Source organism: Ochotona curzoniae, unplaced genomic scaffold (genome assembly GCF_017591425.1).
Source record: "Ochotona curzoniae isolate NIBS_2020 unplaced genomic scaffold, NIBS_Ocur_1.0 scaffold_4506, whole genome shotgun sequence".
NCBI classification, from domain to species: domain Eukaryota; kingdom Metazoa; phylum Chordata; class Mammalia; order Lagomorpha; family Ochotonidae; genus Ochotona; species Ochotona curzoniae.
In genome coordinates this window covers 79813217-79837590 of record NW_024467119.1, presented here as the reverse complement: position 1 = coordinate 79837590, position 24374 = coordinate 79813217, and the positions used below count along the sequence as shown (strand labels likewise).

Below are 24374 nucleotides of genomic sequence, written 5' to 3'. Positions count from 1 at the left end.
TAGGTGGATCGTCATTTAAATAGTTAAAAAATATTACCATCCTACAAACATTGTGTTGCTATTTTTCACTCTGTTGTGCAACAAATTAGAGAAAATAAAAATTCCTTAAAAACTGAAGTTTACATTTATGCAGGCCTTGCCTGTACTAAATCCTTTTCCAAGGGCTTTGCAAGTACTAAGTAGCTTAGCCCACCAATAAAGAGTGAGGTAGATTTCATTATTTCCATTCTACAACTGAGAGCAGAGAATGTGGGAGGCTTTCCAACCCAGGCTGCCTGGCCCTTGGGGGGAGGGTCTCCTTTGCTAATGCGGCCATACCAGCAGGAACAGTGACAAGAAGTCTGATCCTCCCAGGTGAAGTGTCCGTGCCTTTTGCTGTGTTAAGCTCTTCCCCCAGGAGTGGCATCCTCCTCACAGACAGCTTGCGGCCCTTACTCTAGTAGGAACCGTCATTATTAAGGAATCTGGACACCAACTTACCGTCTCATGTCGGCCAATTTTAGCTTTCTCAATGTTTTTCTGCAAGATCGCATGCTTCTGGTTTCCCTCAGACAGCTAGAGAACCAAAAACAAATAAAAGGACTTGTTAAGATAAACTTTCTTGACACAGAATTTACGAAGACAAAATGAAATCTGTCATTGGCTCAGGTCAATGTCACAAACAAGTCAAACTACACTGGGTCTAATTTCATTACTTTAGTAAGGAAGAGTAGAAAGAAAGGTTTAAGAGGTATTTTCTTATTTTGTGCAGAAAAAAAGTATTAAACTCTCAAACTTTTCTATGTAGTTTCCACTTATTAGGTGCCCCTCTCCAAATAACTAAAGGTCTATTTAGTTAGAAACTGTATTTGAAAATTCATTGTATTCATTACATAAACTCATTATTAAATTATCTCTTCAAATTTCCTGTAACTTCTGAGAAGTCTTCTCAGAATACCTAAGACTGATTCTTGCAGACTTACAGTACTGTGACTGTCTTAGTAACAGTCACTGGGAACAGCATTATTTATAATTCCTAAAGTTTCTGTGGTATAACATACTTCCTATACTAAGCTGTCAAAGAAAATATGTTAGATGGCTGTCAATCTGAGGTATGTGCTACACATCTTGACAACAGTCAAGAGAGCAGACAGAGTTTAACCCAATGAGAGATACATCTGCGGCCCATGCAAAAGTGCTTGAGTTTGACGTGTGGCTTCCAGGTCCTGACTGGCGACCCGCTGGCGTAGGCTCTGGGAGGGAACAGCACTGGCTCAAGCCCTGGGTTCCTGCCACTCACAGAAGAATGTGGACTGTGTGTCTAGCTCGTACTCTGGTCCTGACCCAGCCTCAGCCATTGCAGGCGCTGAGTAAGGATGTGAGCCAGTGGAAGGGAACTCTTTCAACCTGTCTCTCTAAATCTCTGTCCAACATTTTTTTTTAAAAAATATTATTTTTATTTGAAAAACAGTTATAAAGATAAGGAGAGAGAGAGAGATCATCCATCCACTGGTTCAGCCCCAATATGGCTGCCAAAGCTAAGCTGGACCAAAGCCAGGACTGCTTATTCTGGGTCACCAAAAGGGTTACAGGCTCAAGGAATTGAACCATCCTTTGCTGCTCTCCCAAGCTGTAAGCAGGAAGCTGCGTCACAAGTGGAGCAGACAGGACTAAAACTGGTGCCCACATGGGACGCTGGGACCATAGGTGAAGATTAGCATACTATGCCAGGCCCTAAACAAACAATTTTTTTAAAAGGTGATTCAGTTTAGAAAACAGATGACATGTAGAAATAGAAGAAATAATACCAGCTGAGAAAAAACATTCATATGGAATATTCATTAGCATGTGGATAATACTACATCAAAACAAGATTGATTAATTTAAGGATGGTGTTTCCCATTGTTGATTTTAGTAACCTCACACGGATCCATGATTAAATAACCACTGTAGAACCCCAATACTAAATTTCTACCATGTCTTGTTATAAACTAGCTAGGAATTTTATACTCATTCAATAGGGTAAATAACTTAAAATATAATCTACACTACCCTCACTACTGAGTTATAACTGTTTAGAAAACAGTTAATAACTGGGTAAATTCAATATTTTCTCATTAAAAGAAACAAAAGGGCTGGTGTCATGGCACAGCCAGTTAAGTCACACCCTGTGATGCTGTCATCTAGGTAAGCCACGCCCTGAGATGCAGTCATCCTATACACGCTGGTTCACGTCCTGGCTGTTCTACGTTTGGTCCAACTCCCTGCTAATGGCCTGGGAAAAGCAGCAGCTAATGGCCCTGTCACTCATGTGGCGGACCCAGAGGAAAGTCCTGGCACCTGACTCTGGCCTGGCCATGTCCTGCTGTTGCAGATATTTGCTGAGTGAACCAGTGGAGAGAAGTTCCACTCCTTCCTCTCTGTGACTCTGCCTTTCAAATAAATATATTTTTAAAAAGATTCATTTTTTTATTGGAAAGGCAGATTTACACAGAGAAGAAAAGACAGAGAGAAAGATCTCCCATCTGCTGGTTCACTTCCCAACTGGCCGAATGGCTGGAGCTGAGCTGACCGTAAGTCAGGAGCTTTCTCTAGGTTTCCCATGTGGGTGCCAGGTCCCAAGGCCTTGGGCCATTCTTTACTGCTTTTCAAGACAACAAGCAGGGTGTCAGAAGGGAAGCAGAGCAGCAGGGATACGAACCAAAGCCCATATGGGATCCTGGTGGATGGAAGACGAGAATTTAGCCAATGGACTATTGAGCCAGGCCCAAATACATACATACATATACATAAATCTTTTGCGATAGAATTTAAATGCTGGGGCAGATGTTGGACACCGTGGGGTCAGGTGTAATTGGATGCCCCACTCCACACTGAAGTGTCATTTGGAGTCTGGGGTACATGGCTTTTTCTGCTCATACTAACACCCAGAAGTCAGTAGGTAACAGCTCCAGTCCACCTAGGAGCACTGGAAGGAGTTCCTGGCTCATAACCTTGCTGGCTTAGACCAACCTGCTGTCACAGGCATCTGGATTGTGAAGCACTGTATGGAAGGTACTGCTTCCCCCCAAAGCACACCCCCGGCCTCTGCACATCTCTTCTTTATCACTCTACCAACATTTTCAGTGAATCTTTTTTTTTTTAAGTCTAGCTACATGCAGTCAGTGGGTAAACATTTTAAAATATTTTTTTGAGACAGAGTGAATGAGCTCCCTTCTACTGGTTTACTCCCGAAGTCCAAAATGGCCAGCATTGGAATCCAATCCGTGACTCACATGAGTGGCAAGAATCCAAGTTCTTGGGCCATTATCTGCTGTTTCCCAGAGGATACACCAGCACAAAACTGGAACTGAAAGCTGGAGCAGGGACTTAAACCTAGGTATTCCAACATGGAGTGCCTGTGTCCTAAATACCATTTTTGTTTATTTTTATTGGAAAGGTAGATTTTAGAGAGAAAGACAAAGACCTTCCATCTACCAGTTTGCTCTCTAAGTGATCACAACAGTTGGAGTAGAGTTGATCTGAAGCCAGGAACTTTTTTGGGTCTTCCATTTGGGTGCAGGGTCCTAAGTCTGTGGGCCATCCTCCGCTGCTTTACCAGGCCACAAGCAGGGAGCTGGATGGGAAGTGGAGCAGCTGGTACACAAACTGGCACCAACATGGGATCCTAGTATCTGCAGGGGGAAGATTAGCCAACCAAGACATTGCGCTGGGCCCCCTAAATACCATCTTAACTGGCAGGTCAGATTGTAAAACAGATATCTGTTTTTACTATTCCTATACTATCTTGAGAAAGTTAGTTCCTGTAGCAGGGCTTTGGGAAATGTTTCACTTCTCAGTACACATTAAGGGAACAGTGAAAGCTTCCCTTTAATGGTTGTCTAGTCACTGGTTCCAACCCACAGCATCAACAAGATCTATTAGTAATGCCAAGACACCACCCCAAACCAGTTATACCTCTTTTTCAGATTAATCATCTTCCTAAAATTAAAAAAAAAAAAATCGACCATAGATTTGCAAGCCAAAATAAACTTTAAGGCCCCAAACATAGCAAAGAAATCTAATAACAAAAATTCATACTTATAAAATAAAGCCCTGTGTAAAATGTTAATATTCCACTTTGAAGGTCATAACTGAAACAATAAAAAAGAAAGAGATTTTCAAAAAATTTCTGAAAAATGTACATAAGGGTAGTCGGTGCTGTGTGAGCCTCTGCCTGTAGGGCCAGCAACTCATCTGGGTGCCAGTTTGAGTCCCTGCTGCTTCACCTGTGATCCAGCTCCCTGCTATGGGCTGAGAAAGCAGCAGCACATGGTCCAGATGCTTGGGGCCCTACACCACATGAGACACAGAGGCTCCTGGCTCTGACCCGGCCCAGTGCTGGCCTTCGCAGGCATTTGAGGAATCAATCAGCAATGGAAGATCTCTGTCTCTCCTTCTATTTAACTCTGCTTTTTAAATAAAAATAAGCAGGCTCGGCAGCGTGGCCTAGCGGCTGGGGTCCTGACTTTGAGTGCGCCGGGATCCCATATGGATGCTGGTTCTGATCCCAGGGGTTCTGCTTCCCATCCAACTCCCTGCTTGTGGCCTGGGAAGGCAGTCGAGGATGGCCCAGGGCCTTGGGACCCTGCACCCGCGTGGGAGACCTGGAAGAAGTTCCTGGTTCCCAGCTTCGTATCGGCGCAGCACCGGCCGTTGCAGTCACTTGGGGAGTGAATCATCGGACAGAGGATCTTCCCTTCTGTCTCTCCTCCTCTCTGTATATCTGACTTTGTAATAAAAAAAAAAATCTAAATAAATAAATAAATAAATAAAAATAAGCAAGTCTTTTTAGGAGATGTATATTAGGAAATAAATGTACAGATTTCAAAATTTGTATGAAAATTACCTTTTGTGAACTTTTTGAGGTATCCCATTTATAATTCTATAATCTGCATTAGAATGTTTTTGTTTTTATGATTTATTTATTTTTATTGGAAAGCTAGATATACAGAGAAAAGGAGAGACAGAGAGAAAGATTTCTGGAGCTGAGCCCATCTGAAGCCACAAGCCAGGAGCTTCTTCTTGGTCTCACACAGGTGCAGGGTCCCAAGGCTTTAGGCTGTCCTTGACTGCTTTTTCAGGCCACAAGCAGGGAGCTGGATGGGAAGCAGGGCTGCTGGCACCCCATATGGGATGCCAGCATGTGCTGGGCAAGGGCTTTAGCCACTAGGCTACCGCACTGGGCCCTGTATTAGAGTAAATTTTATATTCTAGTATAATATCTATTATATTGTATAATATTTAGCATAATTTAGGAGTAGAGTGTTTTCCAATGGAAAAATACAGATAGGGCCTGGAGGTGGTGTTTAGTGAGTTAAGTCACCTTTTGCGAGGTCAGCAATGCATATGAGTGCTAGCTCGAGTGTTTGCGGCTCCACTTTTAATCCAGCTCTCTGCTAAGCTAATGTGCTCGGGAAAGAGGCAGAAGACAGCCCAAGTGCTTGGGCCCTACTACTGACCTGGGAAATCCAGAAGGAGCTCCAGGCTCCTGACTTCAGCCTGGCCCAGGCTTGGGCTGTTAAGGCCATTGGGGGCATGAACCAGAGGATGGACACTCTGTGTTTCTCCTTCTCTGTAACTGTCTTTCAAATAAATAAATAATAAATAAAGCTTTAAAAAGCAAACAAAACCTCAGATATGTTAGCACGCCATTTTTCCATTAAAATATTTTTAAAGTAACTGGTAAATATTATTAAATTCAGTAATTCTTCAAAATAAGCCAACAGTTGGAAGATATGTATTGGTTATACTGATGAAGTATCTTTCAGGTATTATGTGCAATTTATAATCATTTACAACTTAAAGGTGTTTGAAATACAGATCATTCTGGAATTCCTTAATTCTCAAAATAATCATATATATTATTTTTATTCTATTTTCAAATTCATCTAAACTAGAGACTGATCGTCCATCTGCTGGTTCACTCTCCGATGCCTGCAATAGCTGTTGGCCAAGCCAAAGCCAGGAGACAGGAGTTCAATCCAAGGCTGCACCTGCGTGGCTGGGATCCAGCTGCCTGATCCATCACCTGTGCCCCACTCCCACCCCTTGGGGGCTGCACTGAGGAAGCCAAATCAAACCCAGAGTGTGCCAGCAGATGTCTTCAGTCATATGGCATGCCTAACTAACTGTGAAGCACTAGTCATTTTTAATATCTTGGAAATAGAGGGAGGCACAATCTGATGACTATCAAAGGAGAAGCTCCCAATTACCCTAAGTATTGGAACAGTTTGTTCCAACTCAATAGCTAAGAATTTTTGGCTATTTCATTCTGAGAAGGACCAGCACTGAAAACAATGACAATAGCTTCTAGGCCTGTGCTTGTTACCAGTTTTTCACTTGCACAACAATTAGGAGCACTGTGGTCACAGTTCCACACATGCACCTTGCAAGGAAACCGAACCAGGCCTCAAGCTGCTCTACACCACTCTGAACTTCCAGCTCCTAATTTGTAACAAACATTAGGACAACCAAAAGAACTTTAAACATAAAGTTGCTGGACCCCATCCCATGAGTGTCTGAACAGATCTGGGGTGGGGCCCAAGAATCTACATTTGCAACAGGTTCCAACATGATGCTGACGATGCTGCCCATGGAGACACCAGACTCCTGCAGACTGCTGAGCTAAGTGGTAACAAATCCAACAAACACAGGCAAGATACTAACATATGAAAAAAAAATGCTATTTAGTTCACAAAAAATGAAACACTGCCTAAACTAGAAAAAATATATTCTGTTTTTTCAAAAAATGTAAAGGTTTTTGTTTATAAAAACAGAAAAAGGAGGTGGTATTCTCAAGAAAGCATCCCTTGGGCCCGGCGCAGTGGCGCAGTGGTTAAGGTCCTCACCTTGCATGCCCGGGATCCCATATGGCGCCGGTTCTATCCCGGCAGCCCCGCTTCCCTTCCGGCTCCCTGCCTGTGGCCCGGGAAAGCAGTCAAGGACGGCCCAAAGCTTTGGGACCCTGCACCCATGTGGGAGACCCGGAAGAGGCTCCTGGCTTCAGATCGGCATAGTATTGGCCCGTTGCGCTCACCTGGGGAGTGAATCATCGGACGGAAGATCTTCCTCTCTGTCTCTCCTCTCTGTATATCTACCTTTCTAATAAAAAAATAATAAAAATAAATCTTTAAAAAAAAAGAGAAAGCATTCCTTTACAAAGCAGGCTCTTCTGACCCATTTCTGTGATGAAAAAAACCTCAGTCAACCACAGAACAAATCCACTTCCAAGTTTCACTAAAGCAAATCATTCTCTTACAAACCAGTAATTCTGCAACACACAGCAGCTGCAACAACAGACACGCTTTGTAATTGGCTCAGACGGGATTTCATCTTCAGATGGAGGTCTGATATCACACGTCACTGGAAAGCCTCAAGGCCACCTCTGTAAACCCTGAGCATGGAGGAACAGCAGTGCCAGTGCTTGGTAAAGGCTGCTCCGCTGCAGGCAGCAGGGGCCTACCTGTAAGAGGGGGGTCCTGATGTCATCTTCATTAGAAATAAACTCTAAGCACAAAAGGAAGAATATGGAGTTTCCACAGGGAGGGGAGAAAGTCACAGTGGGGGGAGGGGGGAAAACAGGAGTCGTGGGCCCACTGCAATAGCGTAGTGGCTAAATCCTTGCCATGCATCCACCAGGATCCCATGTTGGCGCTGGTTCATGTCCCAGCTACTCCACTTCCCATCCAGCTCCCTGCCTGTGGCCTGGGAAAGCAGCTGAGGACGGCCCAAAGCCTTGGCACCTTACACTCACATGGGAGACCTGGAAGAAGTTCCTGGCTTGTGGCTTCAGATCAGCTCAGCTTTGGCTGCTGTAGCCACTTGGGTAGTGAACCAGCAGGTGGAAGGTCTTTCTCTCTGTGTCTCCTACTTTCTGTAAATCTCACTTTCCAATATAAATCAATCAATCAATCAATCAAAAACAGTAGTCTTCAGAAGATAATGAAAATGTGTATCATGAAAAAGACTGCAAAGATTTATATTTTTCTGTGTATGCCAAAATAAACATCCTCTATTCTTCTACAAACTTATTCTCCTATACAAATAATCTATTTCATAAAAAATAAAGCTTGAGTTATTTTGCTTTATCTCTTTTTTTTTGTTGTTTGTCTTTTAAGAGTAGTTTTAAGTTTGCTGCCAAACTGAACAGAAAGTGGAGATTTCCCATACGTAGCTCTCCAACCCCACGAGATGGTATATATGTACAACTGATGACTGTAAACTAACATTATCATTCAAAGTCTAAAGTTTCCATTAGGGTTCTCTGATAATTACTAATTTGAAAGGCAGAGTTCCAGAGAGAGACAAACATACCTACCATCCACTGGTTTCACTCCCAAATGGCCAAAACAGCCAGGACTGAGCCAGGCTGAAGTCAGGAGCCCATGCAGGTGTAGAGGTTCAGACACTGGGGCCATTGTCCACTGCTTTTCTGGGCATATTAGCAGGGACATGGACTGGAAGCAGAGCAGCCTGAATTAGAACCGGCGCCCATACAGAATAAGGGGAGATACCAGGCAAGGACTTTAGCCACTAGGCTACCACGCTGGGCCCCAAATAATACTCCATCACAGCAATGTACCAGTTTATCTACTGGGCTATTGGAACATCTTGCTTCTCAATTTTGACAATTATGAATAGTCCTGGTATAAACATGTACGTGTAGGTTTTGTGCAAACATAATTTTCAACTCATCTGGCTGAGTGCCAAGATACACAATTGCTACATTACATAGAGGCATTTTATTAGAAGCTGCCAGCTCTTCCAACATGCTGTACCTCCTAGTAAAGCATAGAGCACCTTTGTTCCTCATCCTTAGTGTCCTTAGTGCTCATTAAAAAAAAAAAAATCTATGCACTAGTACTTTATTATTCCACCCCTCTATTAGTAGCTCTTTACTTATTCATGCTTTTACTATCACAAAGCTCCAACAGTCCCATTACTTGACATATATCACTGTGGATCTGCACAAGTATGTCTGCTGGGTAGGTTAGAATTGCTGGAACAAAGGATAAGAATATTTAGCCTTTTCCTTAAACTACTTTCCTAACCATGGAAAACAGACATAAAGAAATTTACCAAACCAGACTTGAATGTGATGTGTCGAAATCCAAGCTAACAACTTTGAACCTTGGGCCAAGCAGGAGTTACATGTTACAACCAAAAAACACCCAACAATTTTGTGAAACTTCTCAATACATAAAGTAGCCAGATGCTGTGAACGTTAAATTTTAAAAGATATGGGTAGGCTTTTGGGAACAAAGTAGGTCACACAAATTTAAATTAAGGCTATTCCAGAAATTTAGATTTTGACACTGTCACTACAGGGTGGCATCAAAACTGCAGGTCCAGATTTTTGTGTCTAAGTTTTCTCGGGTTGGTTGATTGAGGATACAGGGTATCAGGTAGAGGAATATTATTTTAATTGGGCTAATGCAGTTGACACGTGGCTTAGCAGATTTAAGCCTTGGCCTGTGGCACCTGCACCCACTTGGGCACCAGTTTATGACCCAGCCGCTCCATTCCTAACCTGGCTCCCTGCTTAGAGCTAGGGAAGCAGCATCCTGGTTTCCGGCTTCTGACTTGCTTAGCTCCAGTCAGCGTGGTTATTTCAGCGGTGAAACAGCAAAGGGAAAATCTCTCCATCTGTCATCCTCTCTCTAATTCTGCCTTCCAAATAAAAACCAATCTTTAAAAACAAATGGCTACTACAAATCTATCTCATATGAAACATAGAAGATGTTTTGGACAGCACAGATATATTTCTATAGTTCAAGTGGCAACCTTCTCAAACTCACCCAAGTAATTGCAACAGCAAAGGATATATTCTTTTGACATACAGTGAATAACTTTTAAATTCTAGAAAAATGCAAACATCAATTTTTTTTAAAGATTTATATTTATTATTATTATTTTTTTATTGGAAGGCGGATATACAGAGAGGAGAGACAGAGAGGAAGATCTTCCGTCCGATGATTCACTCCCCAAGTGAGCTCAACGGCTGATGCTATGCCGATCTGAAGCCAGGAACTTCTTCCGGGTCTCCCACGCGGGTGCAGGGTCCCAAAGCTTTGGGCCGTCCTCGACTGCTTTCCCAGGCCACAGGCGGGGAGCTGGAAGGGAAGCGGGGCTGCCGGGATAGAACCGGCGCCCATATGGGATCCTGGGCATGCAAGGCGAGGAGGACCTTAACCACTTGCGCCACTGCACTGGTCCCCAAACATCAATATTTTAAAGCAAAGATAATACGGCTTCTGGTGCACTTGCCCTTTTTTTCCTGTCCCTCTCTGATGCTCTGCCCTGTCAATAAGTCTTTACAAGAAAATTAATTTTAAAAATTAGTATTTTAGGGCCTGGTGGTGTGGCCTAATGGCTAAAGTCCTCGCCTTGAACGCGCCAGGATCCCACATGGCCGTCAGTTCTAATCCCGGCAGCTCCACTTCCCATCCAGCTCCCTGCTTGTGGCCTGGGAAAGCAGTCGAGGATGGCCCAAAGCTTTGGGACCCTGCACCAGTGTGGGATACCTGGAAGAAGTTCCTGGCTCCCAGCTTCGGATTGGCATAACATTGGCCATTGTGCTCATTTGGGGAGTGAATCATCGGACGGAAGATCTTGCTGTCTGTCTCTCCTTCTCTCTGTATATCTGACTTTCCAATAAATAAACATCTTTTTTTAAAAATTAGTATTTTAATTTGTGGAACCTAACACAGCAGTGATTTCTTTTCTACACGTACTGCTCTTGTGGTAGGTACATTAAGTGTTTGATCTTGGCCCAGGAAGTCCTTCCCTTCGCATCCCCAGTAGGCAGTGGGGCAAGGTCCCAGGCCAGCATGTGTGCCAGAGTACTGGACTGGGTCTGGGGCCCATCTATGATTTTGGGTCGTTGGTGGGTGGGCAAAGCTCCAGGCCAGCATGCTACTCCACTGAAAGCCTGGGCATGGGAACCCATGTGCTTTGGAACACAGGGACTGTGGATTGCTCACGATATGTGTGTTGGGAGTACTGCTGAAGGAGTATGTTGCAGGTGAGGAATAACTTCTGGGGGACTCCCAATGACAAGGTCACTGACTTGCAGGTAGGAGTGGGGGCTGAGACTCAGTGGTTTGGAAGGGGGAAGCTGGAGGTCCTTTCTGGGTCAGACTGATGCACCCGCCAATGTGGAAGACCTGAGCAGCACTAGTGAACAGACATACCTGACCACCACCCACTTGCCCACCCTAAAGCTAGGGCTGGGAGCCTTCTGGCAGGGCTAGATCACAGTACCTACCAGTGAGTGGCACAACAGTGGATGGGTAATGTTAGACTGAACCATGGCACTAACCAGCATGAGAGAACCAGGTCTGGAGGCAGATTCTATGGGGGATATATGGGTTCACCCCTGTGGAACTGCAATACCTGCTGGTTTGCTCAAGAGTTGGGGGTGGTGACAGGCTGAGTTAGGCATGATCACGGAACCCCCCAACATTCACAGGTACTGGGGTTAGGAACAGGTCAGGCTGGTTCACGCTGCAGCACCCATAGGCACACCTAAGAAGAGGGATTGGGGTGTCCAGATCACAATATCCACCAGCTCACACAAAGGCCAGTGCATAAGGGGCAGACTATGTCAGGCAAGGGCCTAGCACCCACTGGCACACATGAGATCTGGGCTTAGGAGTGGGCTGTAGCTTCCACTGGTAAACACACGAGTCCGTACTGGATGTTGGTCAGGCAAGGCAAGGCTGTCCCATTTGTTGGCAAGTGTGTAGGTTAGCTCTTCAGGGAGTGGACTGGGCAGGGTCAAGCCAAACCACAAGCACCCTGGAATATGCAGGAGCCAGGGTGGGGTGCAGGCCTTGCTGGACTAGGCTATTAAACTATCAGTCTGCATGAAAGCCAATGATGGGGGCAGAATGGCAGAGCTAGGCTGCAGCACCCACCAGCCAGAGTTGGGATTGGTGGTGAGATGAGCCAGGTGAGGTTCTAGCATCTGATGCCAAAGGCCAAGCTGGGTGATGGGCTATGCCGGACTGGGTCGGAGCAACCACTGGCACGCGCAACTTCTGTGGCTAGGAGCAGGCTGGGTCAGGGAGCTAAAGGAATGCCTTGGCTGTGTTGTGATTACCACTAGTGAGTGCGAGACCTGGCTGGACATGGCTGCAGTATTTATCAGCATGGGTGTAGACTGAGTCTGAGGTGTGCCAGACTGGACTAGGTCTCAGCACCTACTGAACCATGCGAGAGCTGGGTCTGGGGGTGGACTAGGTATGTAGCATCCAGCAGTAAGACCTGGAATAGGCATGGGCTGTGTGGACAAGGCTGCCGTTCCTGCCAGGACAGGGGATAGACCAAGTCAAGCTGGGCCAAGGACCCACCAGTGTGTGCAAAATCTGCTACGGGGAGGTGACCTAACAGAGGAACTTGGGGAACTCCACCATCAACAAGCAGTCCCTGTGTGTGAGTGCAAGAATCAAGACTGGTAGTAGCCCAGATCAGGCCAGGTTACAGTACCACCAGCATATGTGTAGCTCAGGTCTGGGGGTAAGCCAGGCTGGGCCAGTTTATAATACTCATTGGCATATCTGAGAACTGAGACAGGGTTCAGGACAGGTCAGTTAGGGCCACAACACCAGCTGGTTCACATTAGACCCAGGACTGGGGGCTGGCTGGGCTGGGTTAGGTGACAGCACCCACCAGCAAATGCCGAGGAGAGGCAGGTCATGTCAGAATGAGCTGTAGCACCTACCAGCACATGTAAGACCTGGGGGATGGGGAGGTGAGTCTGGTAGAGGGACTGTGAGGACTCCCCTGCTGGGCCACTGCTCCTACTGGTGAGCATGAGGCTGGTTACTGGGGACAGACAAAACTAGACAGGGGTATAACACCTAATGCTCTGCATGTGAGCTGGGTAAGGAGGGGCCAATCTGGGCTAAGTGACCATAACCACTGGTGCATGCATGAACCAGAGTAAGTGCAGGCTGGTCAAGCTTTGTTGCAGTACCATCTAGCAAGTACCAGAACTGGGAACAAGTCTTATCAAGCTAGACTGCAGAACCACCTGGAGAGTGCAAGATCTGGGGCTAGGAGTGGGTCGAGTAGGCAAACTGTGGACTCCTCTCTGATGGACTGCAGCTCTCACATGTGAGGATGTAAACCAGAGTTGGGGTGGATCTAACTAGACAGGCAGCAGCACCTGCCAGCACAAGTGTGGGCTAGATAGTGGGGCTGGTTGGGCTGAGCTAGGCTGCCATTTTGTACACACATTTTGTACACACACCAATCGTGTGTACAAAAGCTGAATTGGATGCGGAACAGACCAGACCAACCTAGTGCACACGGTTATGTGCAGGGCTGGGGGTGGACCTGGTGGAGGTTATTAGGGGTCATTCCAACTGGGCTGCAGAACCTGTGAGGCCGAGTTGGACTGCAGCATTCACTGGTTTGCGTAAGAGATGAAGCTGGAGACAGAACTGACCCAACAATCGCAACTACCAGTGTGTGTGTGTAGGCTGATGTAGGTAACAGACTGAGTTGGACCTTGCACTGGCTAGCACACATACAACAGTCAAGTCTGGTGTGACCTCAGACAAAGTTTCTTTGGGGACCCCACCAACTAAATCTCTGGACAGAGACTTCCAACCATGGGGAGAATAGCAGGATCTGTGGTCTGACTGTGGAGCACATGTGTCAAAACTGGGCCTCCTCAGTGGCTAAGACGGAGCATTGAATGGCACGCCAAAATGCACATGGAAGATATGGCAGCCCACTGGGGTCTGCAGAGGACATGTAAGCACCATAGCACACGAATGAGGGCAGAACAAATTGGACAACTACCCCAGCCAAGCACTGACAGCAAATATCTGGGTGAATGGAGATGCTAAGGTGGACTAGGTCAGTCAACGGACTTTGGAAGGATTTCCTCATCCTAGGTTTGGTGAGACTGACAGTATTTCAGAACTAGCGGACCCTTGGAGCATGTTCCACATCAGGGACTCTGGGATGACATCGGGCAGCATTCCCCATCCCTGGGTACTGATGTGGTGGAGATGTTGGGTGCAGCTTCTCCCCACTCTTCCCTCTTTTCCCAGATACAGGAAGAAAAAGAAACTAGGAAACAATGGTCTGATCCACTTTCCCCTAATCCTCAACCCTTCCCACCCTAACCAGTGGTCTACATGGGCATGTACTCTTCTCAACCATGTAAACATCATAAAAACAAACAAACAAACAAAACTTCAAAGGTGGGTCTTAACAGAGATGTATGTGATTAATGGACAGGATAGTTTTGCCAGTTTTTTAAAAAAAGCCAAGCACAGCATGTAAAAAGACACAAGGACATAAAATGAATGGAATTCAGGCAGCTGTGCACAAATTGGCATGTCATGTGTGTAGGGTTAGAGAAGGGACAACAGCCGGCTCCTGCGGCAGGAGGAAGGCCACAGACTCAGTCTGCGGAATCTGGGTTTGGTTAGTAAGGATTGGGAAACGTCCAAGGGCACTAAAGATAACTAGTATAGCAGTTGGGAGAAAGTGAAGGCTGAAGACAGGGAGACCAGAGAAAACACTAACTCAGAATCCTGGCCGAGACAATGAGTGCCGAAGCCAAGTCAGCGGCTGTGGGGATGGAGAGAGGAACATTGGAGAGCTGTCAGGATTTAGACTCAACAAATGTTTGGAATCGAGTGGATATGGAGATGAAGGAAAGGAGAGAAAAAATCTGTGGTAACTATCAAGTTACCACAAGTTTCAAGTTTGGGTGACTGTGGACTGTGGTTTTAGAATCGAGAACGCTTGGACCAGTGCTGTGGTGCAGAATGCTAAGCCTCCTTGTGGAACCAGCATCCCATATGGGTGCCTGCTGTGTCCTGGCTGCTACAGCAGAGGATGGGCTGCTTAAGTTGTTGGGCCCTGTACCCTTGTGGGAGACCCAGAAGAAGCTCCCGGCTCCTGGCCAGCTCGGCTCCAGTTGTCACAGCCTTTTGCGGAGTGAACCAGTAGATGGCAGATATTTGTTTGTTTCTCCTTCCCTCTGTGTTACTCTGCTTTTCATATAAAACTAAATCTTAAAAAAAAAATCTAGAAAATGCAGAGGAGCAGAAGTGAGCAAGGAACTGAATTTTGAATACACGAGTGTCACCCTATCAGCCCCTGAGGGAGAGAAGTCTAGCAAGGGGCTGACCGCAGTATAGATGGAACTCACTCCAGAGTACGGGAAGGAGATAAAAACCGACGAATACAAAGGACAAAGGTGGCAGTGGCTGCCACGGCAGCAGACAAGACTGGGTACAAAGGAAAGTACAAAAGGCAAAAGGCAGCAGGGGAAGCCCTGTATGTTGGGGCAGGGCGGGAGTGCCCGAATCCAAGTTACCTTCCTGATTTCTAAAAGCATAACAGAAAACACACATTCACCTAAGATGGCACTAGAAAGGAGAACAGTTAAATTCCCATCAACAGAAACAGGAGATTTTCATGAAAAAAAAAAATCTACGATATGGGAGCCTGAACTAATGTTTTATAAAGCTTAGATGATTCATATAAATTACATCTACCTGGTAGGTTAACATCAGTGATTTTATACTAATTATGAAAAGCTCTTACTGGGGTCCTAAGTAGCTAGATATTAAAATGTAATGGGAGTGGCCGGTGCAGAAGTCTAGTGGCTAAAGTCCTCACCTTGCATGCCCAGGATCCCATATGGGCACTGGTTCTAACCCTGGTAGCCCTGCTTCCCATCCAGTTCCCTGTTTGTGTCCTGGGAAAGCAGCCAAAGACAGCCCAAAGCCTTGGGATCCTGCCCCTGTGTGGGAGACCCAGAAGAAGCTCCTGGCTCCAGCTGTTGTGCCCGCTTGAGGAATGAATCAGCAACCAGATCTTCCTTTCTGTCTTTCCTCTTCTCTGTATATCTGATTTTCCAACACAAAATAAATCTTAAAAAAATGGAATGAGAAGGAAGTCATGAACCTTAAAACCTCAGGCTAGTGTTAACAAGGAATAAAAATGGGGTGAATACCAGAACTATGAGGATAGCAGATGGTGGCTGGTAGTGGGTTCCAAGGTAGGCTGAAATGAACGATCAGGCAGCTACTGTGAAGTTGATAGGGTTGTGTGAATCACAGCTCTCATGATGATCTGTCCCCCACGCTGGAGGCCCAGAGTGTCCAGCCCAGGCCATTCTGGCCATATGAGGAGCGAACCAGTGATAGAAAATCAATCTCTCTACCATTCAAACAAATCAATCTTTATGGGGGAAAAAAAAAAAGGTAATGGAGACAGCTGGACAGCAGAAAAGCTCTGGGAGGTGATGAAGACTCACTAGAAGGGTGAGATCCGGGTGAAGAGGAATTGCCAGCAGGCACAGTAAGCACGCTGAGTGCACCCACCTCTGGCCCTCGGGCATCTCTCCTTACCAGCTTAACTGAGATTGTCTGCATTGTCTAGTTCCAGGTCACTGTGGACACAGCTGGATCTCATTCACTCTGTTCCCAGCACACGGCAGAGTAAGCACCAGCTGCCGGACTGGGGGACAATCAGATTATTCAGGATGTTTTCTCTGTCCACATGGCATTTTTCTGGACATCCCTCCCTGAGGCATTCTCAGTTAACTGCCTGTCTTCATCGCAAACTCAATTTTCCAATAATGTCTCCTCTGACTGCTCTGTTTTTTTTAAAGGAGGGTATGTTCTTTTAAAAATTATCTTTATTTTTTTTAATTTGAAAAGCTGATTTACAGAGGGAAGGAGAGATAAAGATTTTTTATATGCTGGTTCACTTCCCATGTGGATGCAATGGCCAGAGCTGAGCCAATCCAAAGCCAGGAGCTCTTCTGGGTCTCCTACGTCGCTGCAGGGTCCCAAGGCTTTGGGCCGTCCTCGACTGCTTTCCCAGGCCACAAGCAGGGAGCTGGATGGGAAGCAGAACAGCTGGGACACAAACCAGTATCCATATGTGATTCCGGTGCTTGAAAGTGGAGGATTGAAGATCAGCACCACCAACAACCTAGCTATATAGGACACCTGGTGTCTCCCTAATCCTGGGACCTGCTCCAACCAGAAGTGGGAGAAAGGCTGTACAGACAATGGTGCAGCCTCAGCATGATATCACAGGAGGTGGAGATTGGTGAGCCAGGAGTTGGGGCTATGGAGAGCATGGTGGAAATCTAACATAAGAACCCAGACCTGGAACTCGCTGGAGGGAGTGGCACAATTTGTGGCAAGCAAAGAGTTATGTACCAACTGCAATAAATAAAATCGAATCGTAGACCTGTGGGTGACACAGCTTAGAAATTCTGCCTCAAGGAGAAAACTCTGCTAACCAGAAGTACAATGACCAAAAGCAAAAGAAGAAACAAAGGCACAATGAATATTACTGAAGACTCCCCTGCAAAGGAGCAAAACCGTATGCAAATCTGAGTTAACTGAGGAAGACATCGAGAAAATGGGGGACACAAAATTCTAAAACTCATTTTAAAGCTTCTGATCAACAATAAGAAGCACATACAAGAGTTCAAAGAATTTAAGGAATATGTTACACAAGAAATAGCAGCAAGAAAGCAAATCAAGACTGATATCAGGGCCTGGCAGCGTGGCCTGGCAGCTAAAGATCTTGCCTTGAACTCACCAGGATCCCATATGGGCGCCAGTTCTAATCCCAGCAGCTCCACTTCCCATCCAGCTCCCTGCTTGTGGCCTGGGAAAGCAGTTGAGGACGGCCCAAAGCCTTGGGACCCTGCACCCACGTGGGAGACCCAGAAGAGGTTCCTGGCTCCTGGCTTCAGACCGGCATAACATCGGCCATTGCGGTTACTTGGGGAGTGAATCATCGGACGGAAGATCTTCCTCTCTGTCTCTCCTCCTTTCTGTATATGACTTTCCAATAAATAAATAAATCTTAAAAAAAGAGAGAGAGAGATATCAGAAATTAAGAACACAGTAGAGCAAATTAAAAGTACAGTGGAGAGTCTCCAAAAGAGAATGAAGCAAGCAGAAGAAAGAATCTCAGAATTGGAAGATATTTCCTGTCATCAGGGGGAAGCAAACAAAAAGCTGGAAGCAGAGCTGGATCAGGCCAAAAAGTATAAGAATAGAAAGAGGCCTAATATAAGAGTTGTGGGAGTTCCTGTTCAGAAAGAGAAACTGGTGTTACAAACATATTTAATGAAATAATAAGGGAAAATTTCCCTAATCTAGAAAAAGTATTGGGAAACAACACACAGGAGGGGCACAGAACTCCCAACAGGCTTGACCAAAACCAATCTTCACCAAGATACATGATCATCAAGCTCTCTTCAATTGAACATAAGGAAAAGATCCTTAAATGTGCACGTGAAAAAAAAAAAATCAATTAACATATAAAGGAATGCCAATTAAGCTCACAGGAGACATCTCACAGGAAACTCTACAGGCCAGAAGAGAATGGAGTGACATATTCCAGATTCTAAAAGAAAAAAATTGTCGGCCTAGGGATACCATATCCAACAAAGCTTTCTTTTGTCTTTGAAAATGAAATAAAATTCTTCCACCGTAAAGAAAAGTTATATGACTATGTCTCTTCCAAACCTGCCCTACAAATGATACTTAAAGAAGTTCTCTTGACAGAGAAGAGGAATAGCACTCATCAAAACCAAAGGTAAATGGGAAGAACATCCCAGTAAAATGACAACAGAAGATAAACCAAGGAACAATCTATTACTAAAATGACAGGACCAAAGTACCACCCATACATATTAACCCTGAATATAAATGGCTCAAACTCAATCAAACGTCATAGATTAGTAGACTGGGTTAAAAAACAAAACCCAGCAGGGTGAGAACAAGGAAGGAAGGGGACAGAGCCAGCAGGAGAATAAGGGAGGGTTCCTTTGCTGGACAGCTGCTCCCACAGGAGAGCATAGGCTGGGATGGGGGCAGACCAGACTAGGCAAGGCTACAACACCTGTGCGCCTCATGTGGCTTAGATCAGGGAAAAGCTGGGCTGGGCTGATTATTCCTACTGGTGCAAACAAAATTAGAGTGGGTGAGGGTTGTTTGGGCTTAGCCACAGCATCAGCTGGAAGAAGCTGGCACTGGGGGCTAGTTCAGTCAAATATTTAAAAAGTTACTCTTTGCTAAGAGACTATGTCTGCTGTTTCACGTCTGCCTCCTTGTACCAGAACATGGGTTCCACAATACCAGGGATCTTTGTCTTTTCTTCACATATGTGTGTACTCAGACACAACGGCCAGAGGAAGGAAGCAGACAGCAGGAAGCCTCACCATCATCTTGTACTTGCTCCTGCCACAGCAGTCACACAGTGCCTGGTGGTGCCTCACCAAGGTCTTCAAGGACCACACTCCACGAACGGCGCAACCCAGACTTGCTGCCACTGAAGGTCTGACCACTGCTTGCTACAGATAAAATTAAAAAACGGAGTCCCAGAGACTAAGTAATTTGCTCATTTAGTAAATGGCAATATTGCTAGCTGATCCCACATCACCTGGCTGTCAAAGAGTTCTTTTTTCCTTTGTTTCAAGATTTATCCATTTTGAAAGTCAGAATTAGAGAAAGGAAAAAGCAGATCTATTAGCTGGTTCACTCCCCACATGGCCACAATGGCCAGTTACTTAATCTAGGTCTCCTCCGTGGGTGGAGGGGCCCAAACACTTGGGTCACCTGCTGGTGCTTTTCCAGGTCATTTACAGGGAGCTGGACCCAAGGTGAAGCTGGGAAATGATCCTGCACCCATACCAGAACGTCAGCATCACAGGTGGAAGGTTGGTCAGTTATGGCCCAGTGCCGGCCCCCAAGTCCAATTTCCTTTGAGAACTGTCTCCCCACAGTTCTCATATTAATGCATAATGTTTCTAAATACTTTAAGTGCTAATAAACATATTCAGAACAATTTCAAGTGAGATATCGTTAAGAAAAAAGTGCTCTATTATAAACAAGCGTTCTATTTTAAGCTATGTTACAACAGTTAGCTTACATTTTACATTACATATTAAAATATAATTAATTTACATATTAGAATAAAATGTATTGATGAAGTCACAGGTGAAACCTCCACCTGCTATGCTGCCATCCCATTTGGCACCTGTTCGAAACCTGGCTGCTCTACTTTGGACCCAGCTCCCTGCTGAAGTGCCTGGGAAAGCAGCAGAGGATGGCCTAACCACTTGTGTCCCTACACTGCATGGGAGACCTGGAAGGAGCTCCCAGCTTCGGCCTGGCCCAGACCCAGTCGTCATGGCCATTCAGAGAATGAACCAAAGGATGGAAGACCTTTCTCTAACTCTGCCTTTCTGGTAAGAAATAAATCTTTTTTAAAATTAAAGAATAATTATATCTATAATCAAGAGGAACTTTCAAACCAGAAACTAAAACTTCTTATACCACCATAACTTTGTATCATTCCTGTAATCAAAGCGGGGAAAGAGCAGAACCAGGCATTCGGAGGAATGACGATAGCACTGCTGGAATGCTTTTCCTAGTAATAACAACGTCTTGTTTTTTTTTTTTTAATATTACTTCAAAGGAAGAGACACACACAGTGAGAGAGGGTGGTAAGAATCTCCCATCCTCTGGTTTTCTCCCCTCACGCCTGCCACAGCTGGAGTGAAGTGGGTGGAAGCTGGGGGCCAGGTACTCAGCTAGGTGAGGCTTGGCCTGTTGTCTCCTGGACATGTATCAGCAGGAGGTTTAATCAGCAGCAGGGCAGGCATCAAAACTAGGTGGCTGAGGACACCACGAGATGTTGGTGCCCCAAATAGCAACTGGACTGCTCTGCCAGATGCCTGCCCTTAAACACTGTTATCTGATCTGCCAGGTTGCAGCTACACTCTGAAAAGAATAACATCCTATCACTGCATGGGGCCAACCTTTCTGGCTGGCTGACTCATCTAACCCATTTCCACTCCCAGGTTCCCCTATGGGGAGGGTGACAGTGTGACGCTTGGTATAGCCACTAAGATCCATATTTGGAGAGCTGAAAAAGTTTGTGTTCTCTTGCTAGGAGAGAGAGCTATGCCAAAGACTGCGCTTCCTCCTCTCCCCATCTGCCACCTGATAAATGGAGCTGTAAGCGTACCGGAAGGGCCCGGGAAGCACTCAGGATGCTGAGCTCGCTGAGTCACCAGCACCAGCAGTAGACATCTACCTCTGGACTGTGTGTGAGACACTTCCACTTAGCTAAGCCACTGCTAGTCAGGAGCTACATTACTTGCACACCAAACAAATCTTTATCACAAAATTTTCAAGCTTGCATATGACAAGCATGATAAACACTCTGATACGGCCAGGTAAATGCCCATGTCAGGTCTGCCAGGGATCAGAGAGAACTGCCTTCTTTGCCCCGTTTTAGAAATATCTTTCAAGAAGATAAAATCTTTTTTTTTAAAGTTAAGAAATATAGACGAGCAGGGTGGGGAGAAAAGAAAGGAGAATTCCCATCTTAGAATTCATTCCCTACACAACCACAATATCTGGTGTTGGGCCAGGGCTGAAGCTGGAAGCTAGAAACTGAACTGAAGCCTCCCCCCTGGGTGGCAGGACCCAGCTGCTGGTGCCATCATGGCTGCATCCCAGGGTGTGCCTTAGCAGAAAGCCGGAATCAGGAACCAGAGCTGAGTAGGAAACCCAGGGACTCCAACGTGGGACATGGCATCTTAACCAGTGTCTCAAATGCTAGGCTTATCCCTCACTTTTTATTTTATTTTATTTTTTTTTAAAAGATTTATTTTTATTAATTTTTTATTGGAAAGGCAGATATACAGAGAGGAGACAGAGAGGAAGATCCTCCGTCCGATGATTCACTCCCCAAGTGAGCACAACGGCTGATGCTATGCCGATCCGAAGCCAGGAGCCTCTTCCGGGTCTCCCACGCGGGTGCAGGGTCCCAAAGCTTTGGGCTGTCCTCGACTGCTTTCCCAGGCCACAGGCAGGGAGCTGGAAGGGAAGCGGGGCTGCCGGGATAGAACCGGCGCCCATATGGGATCCCGGGCGTGCAAGGTGAGGACCTTAACCACTGCACCACCGCGCCGGGCCCTATCCCTCACTTTTTAACTTTTTATATTTCTTATTCATTCTTTCGAATGGCTAAATGTCATTTCATTTGGGCAGTTATACAATGCAACTAATTTTTAATCCAAACACAAATTCACAAATCTTAACACTACCAAGAAAGGGATGAGGCATTTCTACTTTCTATCAATCAAAATGGCTTCTGATAGAATTCAGATATCAAGGATAATAACATATTTCATAAGAACATGCACTACCCCTGCCATCCTCTCCACCTAAAGCTTTGCTTGCCTGATAAAATGATTAATTTCTACAAAAAACTTTCAAAAGTGCATCTATGTCACAATTATTGAGATTAATTTAAAACTATCACCTCAGGGGCCCAGCATAATAGCCTAGTGGCTACATACTCCCCTTGTATGTGCCGGGATCCCATCTGAGCATCGGTTTGTGCCCGATACTCCACTTCCATCCAGTTCCCTGCTTATGGCCTGGGAAAGCAGTGGAGGATGGCCTGAAGCCTTGGGACTCTGCATCTACATGGGAGATGCAAAAGTTCCTGGCTCCTGGCTTCAGATTGGCTCAGCTCCAGCCATTGTGACCACTTGGGAAGTGAACCTTCAGACAGAAGATCTTTCTCCCTGTCTCTCCTTTTGTAAATTTGCCTAAAAAAATAATTGGTTTTTAAAAGGCAAAAACTATCTCTTCAATTCAGCCCAAGAATTTATTTCAGCTTTGCAGAAATCTATAATCACATTCCAAATTATCCTCAGCAAAATGATGGTAATGTCTTAATCATATTACAGTGGGAAATATGTTTGCTTAACATCAGAATGTAAGAACAGTATTTTCTAAACTTATAATCTAATTGTTTGACCAACTAGGTCAGTGAAAAAATATTCTGATGAGAAAATTATCTCTCCCCGCCCCATTCTGGTGTACAGAGTAAAATCCAACCAACCACTAAAATAGGCCATAACATAGCCTCTGCCTAATTTCTAACCTTATTTTCCCACTACTATCTAATAAAGAACTACATACTCTCTGGCCATTGGTTGTGCACTGAATGTAAGATGCTTTGCGTTTGCTGATTTGTGGTTATAAGCAAGGATTAGAGTCAGAATCCAGGTTCCTAATACTTGCCACCTCAGACAAGCTATTCAACCTCTCGGTACTTCAGTTTTCACTCACGCCTAATGTGGCTGAAATAATCAAATATAAGACACCCTTAAAACTACCTGGCTAGGGCCTGGCACTGTGGTCTGGCTAAAGTCCTCGCCTTGAACTCACCAGGATCTCATATGGGCACCAGTTCTTATCCTGGCTGCTCCACTTCCCATCCAGCTCCCTGCTTGTGGCCTGGGAAAGCAGTCGAGGACGACCCAAAGCTTTGGGACCCTGCACCCGCGTGGGAGACCTGGAGTAAGTTCCTGGCTCCTGGCTTTGGATTGGCATAGCACCAGCCGTTGCGGTCACTTGGGGATTGAATCATCGGATGGAAGATCTTCCTCTCTGTCTCTCGTCCTTTCTGTATATCTAACTTTGCAATAAAACAAACAAACAACAACAACAACAAAAGAACCTACGTGGCTAAAAACCTGTTTCCTCCAGGAATTTTCTCCATCTGTCTAAATCTATCCAACTTCCAGTCCCAACTGGTTTCTAAGAAGTCTCTCTTAACTACATAATATTTAAAAATCTTCCTAGCTTCTAAATTTGTATAACAATTAGGATTCATAACAAAGGCACTATTTGGCGTTGGTCGTATACTAAATATTCCATAGTTACCACATAAAGAAGTTAGGTATTTATCTTGCCTTACCAAGCAATAAGGTATAAATTCTCTGGATATGGGGCCCAGCATAGTAGTCTAGAGGCTAAAGTCCTCACCTTGTTCTCGCCGGGATCTCATATGGGTGCCAGTTGTGTCCCAGTGGCGCCGCTTTCCATCCAGCTCCCTTTCTTTCTCGTGGCCTGGGAAAGGCAGTTGAGGATGGCCCAAAGCCTTGGGAACATGTATCCACATGGGAGACCTGGAAGAAGCTCCTGGCTCGTGGCTTCGGGCAGGCTCAGCTATGGCCACTGCAGCCACTTGGGGAGTGAATCATTGCATAGAAGATCTTCCTCTCTGTCTCTCCTTTCCTCTGTATATCTGACTTTCCAATAAAAATAAATAAATCTTTAAACAATTCTCTGGGTATGAACAGCCTATTATGTAATGTTTAAAGACCGAAGACCTTGGCATAGAACACACACAGAGCAGGCACACAGTAACCAGCTAAGTTAGCACAAGGTATACACACACAAGCATGTTAGAGAATCACGGATTACAACAATGGAGTTTTATAAAGTCTTTAATAATGATTCACACACACAAAGCGA

At 45.4% G+C, this 24374-nt stretch overlaps 1 protein-coding gene across 1 annotated transcript in view; it reads right to left on the bottom strand.

Moving 5' to 3' along the window:
- Positions 1–24374, bottom strand: part of MND1 (meiotic nuclear divisions 1) — an 86361-nt gene that overhangs the window by 25023 nt on the left and 36964 nt on the right. The window contains exon 5 of the mRNA XM_040966807.1: positions 481–555. Coding sequence (XP_040822741.1) covers positions 481–555 — 75 coding nt within the window. The remainder of the gene's footprint in view (positions 1–480; positions 556–24374) is intronic.